The sequence below is a fragment of the Polypterus senegalus genome, chromosome 16, assembly GCF_016835505.1.
Source record: "Polypterus senegalus isolate Bchr_013 chromosome 16, ASM1683550v1, whole genome shotgun sequence".
NCBI lineage: Eukaryota > Metazoa > Chordata > Cladistia > Polypteriformes > Polypteridae > Polypterus > Polypterus senegalus.
Window position 1 is genome coordinate 93,251,407 of NC_053169.1, and position 12,920 is coordinate 93,264,326.

At 40.1% G+C, this 12,920-nt stretch overlaps 1 protein-coding gene across 2 annotated transcripts in view; it reads right to left on the reverse strand.

Annotated features, from left to right (window-relative positions):
• The window catches only part of vta1 (vesicle (multivesicular body) trafficking 1), a 111,286-nt gene extending 107,969 nt beyond the window's left edge, over positions 1 to 3,317 (reverse strand). The window contains exon 1 of one of the 2 annotated variants that reach the window (XM_039738384.1): positions 3,098 to 3,317. In XM_039738384.1, coding sequence (XP_039594318.1) covers positions 3,098 to 3,194 — 97 coding nt within the window. In that variant the 5' untranslated portion in view covers positions 3,195 to 3,317. The remainder of the gene's footprint in view (positions 1 to 3,097) is intronic. The other variant, XM_039738382.1, reaches the window with a different exon arrangement.
• Positions 3,318 to 12,920: the final 9,603 nt, after the last annotated feature.

Sequence of the window (12,920 nt, forward strand, 5' to 3'; positions counted from 1 at the left end):
AAACCCAATGAGATCTGAAAGAAAGAGAGATAACCGTGAAGATATCTGTGTCCTCCCTGCTGAATTTTTAAAAGAATAGTACTTTCTTTATTACTTATGTTTTAGTTGAATTATATAACTGAACAGTTAAAGCTGGCAATTAGGTATCACATATCATTTGCATTAAATCTGTTTCTCTCTCTCTTTTAATATTAATTTGATCTAGGCTGCTACAGGTTCCACTGAAATGTTAAGCAGGGTGAGGATTGTTGAATACACGTCAATTAGGCAATGGCCTACAACAGGTAAACCAAACTTGTTAACACCTCCTCTGGAGTCCTGGGTGCAGTTTTGGTCTCCAGGCTACAAAAAAGGGCAAAGCAGTACTAGAAAAGGTCCAGAGAAGAGCAACTCTGCCGATTCTAGGACTGCAGGGGATGAGTTATGAGGAAAGACTAAAAGAGCGGCGCCTTCTCAGTTTAAGAAGACTGCCTGAAGACGAGGCCTGAGCTACCTTGAAAGCCTGCATAATGTCATCCGTCCAGTTAGCCAATAGAAGGGGTCATTTCGGTTGAGTTTGCATTGCAGTTTAAGCAAAAGAAGATTAAGAGGAGACCTGACTGAAGTGTTTAACATTATGAAAGGAATTAGTCCAGTGGATCAAGACACTGTCTTTAAAATGAGATCAACAACAAACACGGCGACACAGTTGGTAACTTGTGAACATTAGGGAACATTAACAAGTTCTTCTTTACACACAGAGACACACGGAATAAGTGACCAAGTATTGTGGTAGACAGCAGGACTTGAAGGACCTTCAAAATTAGACTTGATGTTATGTTGGCGGATTTACGTGGAAAGGACTGATGAGCTTTGTAGGGCTGAATGGACTATTCTTGCTTAGATTGTTTGAATTTTCATTTAAAGAAGAAAAAGAAAAAAAAAACCTTAGTTATAGGTAAAATAATATAATAAATAATATAACAATATAGGTAAAATGTAGATTTATACTGTATATATTTATTTTTTATATATATTAATTACTGCGGTGGGTTGGCACCTTGCCCAGGATTGGTTCCTGCCTTGTGCCCTGTGTTGGCTGGGATTGGCTCCAGCAGACCCCTGTGACCCTGTGTTCGGATTCAGCGGGTTGGATAATAGATGAATATATTAATTACATCTGGTTGTTCTATTGCCAACCTTAATCATATAATATACATATAATAATAATATATAACAATATTAGCAAAATGTACATATATACTGTATATATTTATTTTATATATATATATTAATTAGATCTGGTTGTTCTACTGTCGACCTTAATCATACTATATATAATATAATAATAATATAATAAATATAACAATATTGGTAAAATGGAGATACATACTGTATATATTTATTTTATATATATATTTTAATTAGATCTGGTTGTTCAATTGCCAACCTTAATGTATAAATATTTTAATTAGAAAATATTTTTCTCTTTGTAAAAACTTGATTGCTTTGTATGGATTGTAATAAAATTAATAAAAAATAAAGAAAAAAAAAGAAAATCTTTCTGATAATAGTGAAGATTTATTTTGCACTTTAGAGATTACATTTTTCTTAACAATACCTGGATGATTTTATATTTAGTATACTTACATTTATTAGAAATTATCATAGTAATAATTAATTATAACAATCCAAGTAAATGTGATCTATCTTTGTTTTTGTTGATTAATCTGTGGAAAGGCCATTGTGTGTGGATGCAAACGAATAATAAGGTTCTTTATAAAGTTATTATTATTATTATTATTAGGGTGGTCCAAAGAGGAGGGCGCAATACTGACGCTGCCCGTGGTTCAGACCTTTTCGTTTTGTAATTTAAATGGACACTCCTTGTTGCTCGAGCTTGTGTTTAGTACAACAGCCCACATTTCTAATTAGTACAAGAACAGATAAAGAAGAAGTTACCCTCGCTGCTTCGTAAACAACAGACCTGCTAGCTTAAGAGTCAAATGTGTTCATTTTGTGTGTAAGCATATTAATAAGCATGGTAGCCAAGTATTGTCTTGATAAACATGTACATTTTATTTGAATTGTGGCTTGTCATAATGGCAAAAATGTATATTGTCCTTTACGGTATGTATATTGTGGATACATGCTTCTGCACATGCTTTAATACATGCTTCATGCTTTGCTTTAAGGATATTGTACTCATTTTAGTATGTTTTTCTATGGTCACTGAACAATAAGCCAATTCTAGCAACATGAAATCAGTGATCAGCTCTTATAAAACCTGATTGGAAGATCCCTAACTTCAGACTTATGTTTAGAGACTTAAAAACGAATCTGTAAAGGTGGTCTCTAATTTTTCTATTAACCTATAGGTTAGGTAAATTGGACCTAATTTACTTTTATCTACTAGTTCTGGTATGCCATTTAATAATTCTCATTTTTATCCAATTCTAACTTGTTGTTCATTTCTAGTTATTTATATTTTGTTTGTTGAGGCATCCTCTGTATGAAAACGTTCTTTATCATAATCAGTGTTGTTGGCATAGGCTGGGCACTCCCGAACACAATGCCAGCTTTGATCTGCACACGAGTTTCAATGACGACAAGACACGCTCGCTCATGCATTCGAGCCAAACTTCCTTGTAACAAAACAAATTAGCTTTCTCGCAACACTTAATAAGTTTTTCCATTATGTAAATCAGAGTTTGAAACCAAATGTTTTTCAAAATTGTGCAGATGGGCAAATTAATATATAAAGACACCCTACTGTGAAAATCGCTTAATATTAGAAATCCCTGGAATTAAATGTATAAAAAGCGTCTTTACTTCATTTCCTCGATGACACCATCACAAAAATCGAGCTGATAAATAAGTCGTACTGTACGTTTGACATTGAAGTACAATCAACATCACAGGACAGGACACCTTTATACTCAAACTTCAAAGAAACTAAAAGAAGGCTCTGTACAAAAACAAAGCTGGAAGACTCGTGACAACTGTTAGGTCTTATGCAGACATCCTGGAAACGTCTCAATTCTGCGGCTAGTGCCACCCTGCCGCCCATTACACACCTGGAATGCCTCTAAATATAACAAAAGCCCAAGAGACTTACAGTAATAAGCGACTACGGGGTCGCGTTTCTCAAGTTCTTGAGCGGTCCGCAGGTGGTGCTGAATGGCTTTAAGCGGCGCCGGGATAGCTGCTGCCATACTTGCTGACCAATATCTCCAAAACTGCTTTGGTTTTGTCCACCTACCGGTATACAACAATTACAGAGCAACGCCAAAACACAATGACAGGGTGCTCTTCCGCTTCCTGGACATGACTGGGTCTGCACGAAGATCCGTCTATTGCCATCTAGTGGCAAGGCGGAGCAACCAAGTAGGACCAGTATTAACAGAGCGCATGCGCGTGGGTTGGATTTTTTTTTCTCCCCTTTAAATCCATCCATCCATCCATTTTCCAACCCGCTAAATCCGAAGACAGGGTCACGGGGGTCTGCTGGAGTCAATCCCAGCCAACACAGGGCACAAGGCACCCACCGCAGTCCCCTTTAAATACTTCCATTAATTTTTCTGAAAACCATCTAGTCTAACTTTAACTCTTAAGAAATGTGAACTCATGCCAGTTTATGAATGCTAATTAATCGATTCTTTCCACGGTAAAATATCTGGGAATACAAATGATCAAAGACAGGGATTTAAGTGAAAGGTTAACTATTTAAAGCACATTTTATTAATTTAACTCTAGGCTTAATATTACGTCGAGTGTATTTAACAAAATCGGAACGACTCTTCAGATGTATCAATCCAGGTCACTCGTTAGCTATTTCACAAAAATGAAAACTGCTCAAATAATTAAATCAAGTTAATTTATTTGGTGGATAAAAAAATATATACAGAAAATGAAACATTGTAAGCATAGTGGTCTACAAGCTATAGACATTGGACGCTTCAATTGTACTATTGAGATCAGAATGCTGAAATCTTTTTTTACTCGAAATTTTTTTGACATCATTTTCCTGGAGAAATATTTGCTAAAACTGAAGGTATTTGATTTTTTTTATCTTGTGACTTTAATAAATCATATATATGGGGTGTGCTGGGCTGGCACCCTACCCGGGGTTTGTTTCCTGCCTTGCGCCCTGTGTTGGCTGGGATTGGCTCCAGAAGATCCCCGTGACCCTGTAGTTATAGGATATGGCGGGTTGGATAATGGATGGATGGCTATATGGGGTGGGCAAAAATACGTTTATAGTTGTTCATGTGAAAAAAGACATGCAGATTATGATTATTACAATAGCTTTATTAACTCAATAGCTTTAAGAAGAAGAAGATGAATAATACAAATAAATAATACAATAATAAATACATAAATAACAATAAACTCTGTAAACCTACTTTTGCCTACCTCGTATATATTTAATATTCAAGTTCAAACTAAGCAGACTAAGGAAAATTTACTATTAACATTAACTTAAAGGATTTTTGCTCTTACATGGCTATTTAATTGTTCCTTTACCCCTAAATAATTTATTTTATATTTCATGAGCACTCAGGTCCCAATCCAGGTGGGTGCGGCGGTGCGCTATCAGCTATCAGCCATCAGCCATCAGCGCATGAGCTTGAGTTCGTTTTTATTCAGGTTATTTATATTCACTTTTCCTTATTCGTATGTTTTATGTGAGTTATACCTGGTTCTTTCTTATTATGATAAAGATGGTTAGTTAAGGTGAAGGATAAACTTCACTCATAGTATGTCAATAAATTAATAAGTAAATTGACAAATTGTCATTTTTACCCTCTGATAAAGGTCCAAGGAGGGCTAGAGCTCTCTAGCAAAGGGTCGAAAATCAAAATAACATCATTTCCATAATCACTGACCTTGAAATAGTCTAAAACGATACCCCACACTCTTATGTTTGAAATTTGTGATTTTTAATCTTGTAGCTGTTAGAGGTGTAGGATCATCGGTAAAGAATCAGATATACAAATCTTTTCATATTCATGATGAGCAACCTCAAAGTAAAATAAAATGACACTACGCATGCCTATAGTACCATTCCCATTTCTTCTAAGTTATGTAAATGTTTTTTGAAAAAGAATAACAGTGATACCCCTTAAATCCCATTAGGGGGTGATGCCCTGGGTTCGTTTGATGTGGCTTTCACAACGTCAAGTCGTTCCGATCATTTTATCTGAAGTCACCTATCAGACAATTCTTTATCATGAGGGTGTACATAAACTGCTCAAAAAAATTAAAGGAACACTTTGAAAACACATCAGATCTCAATGGGAAAAAGAAATCCTCCTGGATATCTATACTGATATAGACTGGGTAATGTGTTAGGAACGAAAGGATGCCACATCGTTTGATGGAAATGAAAATGATCAACCTACAGAGCCCTGAATTCAAAGACGCCCCAAAAATCAGAGTGAAAAAATTATGTGGCAGGCTAGTCCATTTTGCCAAAATTTAATTGCAGCAACTCCAAATTGTACGCAGCACTTTGTATGGCCCCTGTGTTCTTGTATACATGCCTGACAACATCGGTGCATGCTTCTAATGAGATGACAGATGGTGTTGTGGGGGATCTCCTCCCAGATCTGGACCAGGGCATGTCTGAGGTGCAACCTGGTGGCATTGGATGGACCAAAACATAATGTCCCAGAGGTGTTCTATTGGATTTAGGTCAGGAAAGTGTGGTGGCCAGTCAATGGTATCAATTCCTTCATCCTCCAGGAACTGCCTGCATACTCTCACCACATGAGGCCAGGAATTGTCGTGCACCAGGAGCCACTGTACCAGCATAGGGTCTGACAATGGGTCCAAGGATTTCATCCTGATACCTAATGGCAGCCAAGGTGCCTTTGTCAAGCCTGTAGCGGTCTGTGTGACCCTCCATGGATATGCCTCCCCAGACAATCATTAACCCACCACCAAACTGCTCATGCTGAATGATGTTACAGGCAGCATAATGTTCTCCATGACTTCTCCAGACCCTTTCACTTCTGTCACGTGCTCAGGGTGAACCTGCTCTCATCTGTAAAAAGCACAGGGCACCAGTGGTGCATCTGCCAATTCTGATATTCTATGGCGAATGCCAATCGAGCTGCATGCTGCTGGGCAGTGAGCTCAGGGCCCATTAGAGGACATGGGGCCCTTGGGTCACCCTCATGAAGTCTTTCTGGTTGTTTGGTCAGAGACATTCAAACCAGTGGCCTGCTGGAGGTCATTTTGTAGGGCTCTGGCAGTGCTCATCCTGTTCCTCCTTGCCCAAAGGAGCAGATACTGGTCCTGCTGATGGGTTATGGACCTTCTATGGCCCTCTCCAGCTCTCCTAGAGTAACTGCTTGTCTCCTAGAATCTCCTCCATGCCCTTGAGACTGTGCAGGGAGACACAGCAAACCTTCTGGCAATGACACGTATTGATGTGCCATCCTGGAGAAGTTGGACTACCTGTGCAACCTCTGTAGGGTCCAGGTATCGCCTCATGCTACCAGTAGTGACACTGACTGTAGCCAAATGCAAAACTAGTGAAGAAACAGTCAGAAAAGATGAGGAGGGAAAAATGTCAGTGGCCTCCACCTGTTAAACCATTCCTGTTTTGGGGGTCATCTCATTGTTGCCCCTCTAGTGCATCTGTTGTTAATTTCATTAACACCACAGCAGCTGAAAGTGATTAACAACCCCTTCTGCTACTTAACTGACCAGATTAATATCCCATAAGTTTCATTGACTTTATGCTATACTCTGATTAAAAAGTGTTCCTTTAATTCTTTTGAGCAGTATAGTTTCCGGCACAAAATATGGTCCAAAAATGACCTAAAAATGTGGAGTTGTTTCAGGTCTAGGGCAGCACGGAGGTGCAGTGGGTAGCGCTGCTGCCTCGCAGTAAGGAGACCTGGGTTCGCTTCTCCGATCCTCCCTGCATGGAGTTTGCATGTTCTCCCCTCGTCTGCATGGGTTTCCTCCCACAGTCCAAAGACATGAAGGTTAGGTGCATTGGCGATTTTAAATTGTCCCTAGTGTGTGTGTGCGCAATGCCCGCGATTTATTTCCTGCCTTGCGCCCTGTATTGGCTGGGATTGGCTCCAGCAGACCCCCGTGACCCTGTAGTTAGGATATAGCGGGTTGGATAATGGATGGATGGATGAATGTTTCAGGTCTAGATGCCAAAAATAGGGGGGAAACCCCAAAAAACACAACATTCTGCATAACGAAACATCAAGATGATTCAAATGGTATTGTATTATCATATGTGCAGGTTTGCTCATACCGGTGGAACAAGATGCACTGGATGAAAACTACTGAAGTGAATTCTTAGGAACACAACACGCCTTGAAGTGAACGCTGCTAGTTTTACCTGTCAAAGTCGAGGGGGTGTATGGATGGATGGCAGCTGTGAAATTTTACCTGTTACAGCAACCACACTGCGCCCACATGTATAAAACAATCTGACAGATGGTGCCACCTATCATAAGGTGTTGTGTGACAAGTTCTTTCTTCCGTGTGCGTCCATTACAAAAACTCCAGTATTGCCTATATTTTGTCTATGACTTGTGTGCTGAAAAGAATAAGGCCGGGTTTATACTTCACGCGACACGGACTCTACTGCTGCGCTAGCGCTGTACTGTTTGTACTTGCGCGCGTACTTTACGTAAATCTGGAGGATTCCACCAGGTGGCAGTGCGAGACATCATCACGGTGAGAAAACAACGTTCGGCTCCGCTGTGTTGTGAATTGCCTCAAACATCCATCCAGTAGAATCCCAGGACACCACGCCACATTATCTCTGAATAGGATGGGTGTTTAACGGTTACATCCATCAATCCAGGGAGGCGCCCATTCGAGCAATCATCGGGCGGGTGGCAGAAACAATCCCTGGACGGGACATCAGCTCATTGCAAGCTGAACAACAAGCACGCGCACACACACACACACACACACACACACACACTAGTGTCATTTTAGCATCCCCAAAACCTGCATGTCTTTGGAAGGAAGCCGGAGCACACTGTGGAACAACACCAGAAAGCTCCAAGCAGGGGACACCTGAGACAGGACTCCATGCGAGGAAGCAGTGCTACCACTCCGCCACCGCGCTGCCCCCACAGTATTAATTATTTAAATTAAGTTAACGATTTACCTGTACAATTTAACATATTGGACATGTTTTAACACACTTATTAAGTGTGTTAAAGTGATATCAAGTATAGGATTCATAAATTCATGTGTTCTGCCGGCAGCACGTAGCGAATAACAAGTGGGTCGGCTTTAAGATGACGTTTACGGCGATCTACTTTGATGACAAAAATAAACTGCGAGATTTAAGTTGAAAGTTCCACTTTAATCGCGAAAGAGACATTTTTTATCGTCGCGGCTTTAGTCAGAGGTGAGACCTCCATTAAGGTTTGTTAGGTGGAAAAGATTAGCACTTGGAAGCTTGCTCTGTGACTATAGCGACGGCCACTTTGCGATTGTCATTGTTCGCGGTGACATTTGACATTAAGAGCGAAAGTGGACAGCAATAAGAATCTCTAGATATCCAAACAATATAAACTGAGCACTGCCCTGTTTTCAGCCACATTTTAGTTTTATTCAAATGATGTTTAAAAATATTAAAGCTTAAGGAAAATCATCGTATTTCATTAAAATCCACTTTCTCAAAAATTACCTGCAGAAAAATAACGGAATGGTGCAGATTACTGATTTTAGATGTCAGTTACTCTGACTCTGGACCATAACCTTTTTAATGTATACTTGAACTGTAATGATGCGTCTGCTGTATGCTCAGTTTTTTACACTAGGTGGCACTGTTATATTTGATGGAAGAACGATGCCATGATAAACAAGAAATGCTTCTAAAAAAATCAGGAAAAGGGCCAACTAACTTACTTTGTAAATTTGGACATCACTTCCTAATGCTGAAAAAAAAAAAAACAGACTATGTGTGAGTATATACTGTATATGTCTGTGTGTGTGTGACATCACTTTTTCCACATTTTGTTATGTTACAGCCTTATTCCAAAATGGATTAAATTCATTTTTTTCCTCAAAATTCTACACACAACACCCCATAATGACGTGAAAAAAGTTTAGTTGAGGTTTTTGCAAATTTATTAATAAAAAAATTGAGAAAGCACATGTACATACACTAAGTATTCACAGCCTTTGCCATGAAGCTCCAAATTGAGCTCAGGTGCATCCTGTTTCCCCTGATCATCCTTGAGATGTTTCTGCAGCTTCATTGGAGTCCACTTGTGGTAAATTCAGTTGACTGGACCTGATTTGGAAAGGCACACACCTGTCTATAGAAGGTCCCACAGTTGACAGTTCATGTCAGAGCACAAACCAAGCATGAAGTCAAAGGAATTGTCTGTAGACCTCTGAGACAGGATTGTCTCCAGGTACAAATCTGGGGAAGGTTACAGAAAAATTTCAGCTGCCTTGAAGGTCCCAGTGAGGACAGTGGCCTCCATCATCCGTAAGTGGAAGAAGTTCAAAACCATCAGGACTCTTCCTAGAGCTGGCCGGCCATCTAAACTGAGCAATCGGGGGAGAAGGGCCTTAGTCAGGGAGGTGACTAAGAACCCTATGGTCACCCTGTCAGAGCTCCAGAGGTCCTCTGTGGAGAGAGGAGAACCTTCCAGAAGGACAACCATCTCTGCAGCAATCCACCAATCAGGCCTGTATGGTAGAGTGGCCAGACGGAAGCCACTCCTTAGTAAAAGGCCCATGGCAGTCCACCTGGAGTTTGCCAAAAGGCACCTGAAGGACTCTCAGACCATGAGAAACAAAATTCTCTGGTCTGATGAGACAAAGATTGAACTCTTTGGTGTGAATGCCAGGCGTCACGTTTGGAGGAAACCAGGCACCGCTCATCACCAGGCCAATACCATCCCTACAGTGAAGCATGGTGGTGGCAGCATCATGCTGTGGGGATGTTTTTCAGTGGCAGGAACTGGGAGACTAGTCAGGATAAAGGGAAAGATGACTGCAGTAATGTACAGAGACATCCTGGATGAAAACCTGCTCCAGAGCGCTCTTGACCTCAGACTGGGGCGACAGTTCATCTTTCAGCAGGACAACGACCCTAAGCACACAGCCAAGATATCAAAGGAGTGACTTCAGGACAACTCTGTGAATGTCCTTGAGTGGCCCAGCCAGAGCCCAGACTTGAATCCGATTGAACATCTCTGGAGAGATCTTAAAATGGCTGTGCACCGACACTTCCCATCCAACCTGATGGAGCTTGAGAGGTGCTGCAAAGAGCAATGGGCGAAACTGGCCAAGGATAGGTGTGCCAAGCTTGTGGCATCATATTCAGAAAGACTTGAGGCTGGAATTGCTGCCAAAGGTACATCGACAAAGTATTGAGCAAAGGCTGTGAATACTTATGGACATGGGATTTCTCAGTTTTTTTTATTTTTAATTAATTTGCAAAATCCTCCAGTAAACTTTTTTTCACGTTGTCATTATGGGGTGTTGTGTGTAGAATTCTGAGGAAAAAAATGAATTTAATCCATTTTGGAATAAGGCTGTAACATAACAGAATGTGGAAAAAGTGATGCGCTGTGAATACTTTCCGGATGCACTGTAGATAGATAGATAGATAGATTTGGAAGGCACTATATAATAGATAGGAAGGACATTATGATAGATAGATAGGCAGATAAATAGATGTGGAAGGCTCTATATAATAGACAGATAGGAAAGACAATATAACAGACAGACAGATAGATAGACAGACGCTCGGACTGATGATCACCATCTCTCCTCCCAGACGATCTGATTGCACAACATGCCACATCTGAACATGTCATTGGAGACCCCGATGTCTCTGCTGCGTCAGTATTTCACAAGCAGTCAGCCTTGTCCACATCTAGAGAAATGATACAATGACTCAGGAACATGCTACAACATCGTAATAAAGAATCATTTTATTGTAACTATTATTGAGTGACAAATATAAACGTGTAAACTTGATGAAATGTGATCCTAAAAACAAGGAGATACATACAAATAAGTGAGCACCAGAATTAGAATCCAAAAACACACGCCAGGTGATCTGACTTCAGATGTACCTGCACATAATAAGGCATATTGTACCTGAGATGATACACTTAGCTGAGAGCCATAGAAAAAAGTTGGATGGATGGTTGATAGTTCCTTACAGATACTGCGAAACAAAATGGCAGAGGTATTTGTTTTGGTATTGGCCACCACACGGTGACTGGTTCATCACTCTTTTGTTACAATAGTGTTTTGTGTGGATGAGTTTTAAAGAACAAGGTCAAATAAACACAGTTGTCATTCCAACACAATACTCCCTGGAATTCTTTCTGAGTACATTGAAAACTAACGCATCAATTGTTCTGAGCTAAATAGCTTAAGCGGCAGGCCATTGTAATGCGTAAACATCGTTAGCTAAACTATTGAAAGGAAAAGTGTTTTGTTTTCTCTTTTGGAAATTGCAGTGTAAGTGTGACTTCATGTGTTTAGTTTTTGTTTTTTTTTTTTCCTTAAAGAGGGAAAAAATGATTTTGCATTTGGAAACTTGTAGTATGACATATCGAGTGTGGGCTGTACAATATTATAACTTGCACCGTCTTTTATGACGAGTCTATCTAGCTATCAAAATATAAGCAGGTAAATAATAAAAAGGAAAGCTATAGTTTTTACACAGTTTTCAAAACGCACATCTCCATATAAATGTCTCACTCAGTCCCCTCTAGTTTTTTTTTTAACATTATTATAAAAACGGGCGGCACGGTGGCACAGTGGGTAGCGCTGCTGCCTCGCAGTAAGGAGCGCTGAGTTCGCTTTCCCAGGTCCTCCCTACGTGGAGTTTGCATGTTCTCACCGTGTCTGCGTGGGTTTCCTCCCACAGTCCGAAGACATGCAGGTTAGGTGGATTGGCGATCCTAAATTGTGCTGGGTGTGTGTGTGCCCTGCGGTGGGTTTGTTCCTGCCTTGTGCCCTGTGTTAGCTGAGATTGGCTCCAGCAGACCCCCCGTGACCCTGTGTTAAGTTATAGCGGGTTGGAAAATGACTGACTGACTGACTTATTATTACAAAAACAAATGAATGTGTCCTTTTCCAAATATAATTTTGCTCCTGCCTGTATGAACGTAAAGAGAATTAACAGCTCCAAGAAAAGGACAGCAAGCTGGGTAGAATGAAGCGAGTTTCTCTGAAGGAGAGAGATGATGAGGATGATGCACTGCAGCTGTCCATTATAACGAGGAGCTGATAAACAATCAGAACGTTAAATGTTAAACGTGAACTGTATTTATTTACCTTTTTATATGTGACATTTGATGAACTTTGCCTATTCTTCCATAATAATAACCAGGATGCTGCCGTGACCTTTCAAGCAGGACGGTGGGTTTGCTAAGTAAACCGAGGGGTACCGTTGTAATTCTGCAGCCTCTGTGCACAGTTTAAGGTTATTTTTCTACCCTTTAAATAATTATATACCAGCTAAAGATTCAGTCGAGGAGTATTTCCCGATAGAAATTAAGAAAAGCACACTCTCATTAGGATAAGCCCGTATTATTCTTTTCAAGATGGCTCACACATAACGGTAAAGCTCCTTTTGCTCTCTCTCTCTCTCTCTCTATTTTTTCTCTTCATTTTCCTTTCAACTTTTCAATATCTGCGCCAGATGGAAAATGAAACTTTATGCATTTATATGGAAAGTTACCAATTTCTTTCTTTTTTTTTTTTCCTGTGGAGGTGCCTGGCAAACGACAAGGCTGTGCGTTCTCGTACATTTACTATTCTGCATCTGCCTCCATGGTGATAAAAGCGTTTGACTGTATTGATATTCAGGACTCCTTACCCTAATGTGGGAAAGAAAAAAATGAGAAAAGAAAGAAAGAAAGAAATAAACTAATAAAAAAGGTAAACCAAAACATGAGATGCCCAAC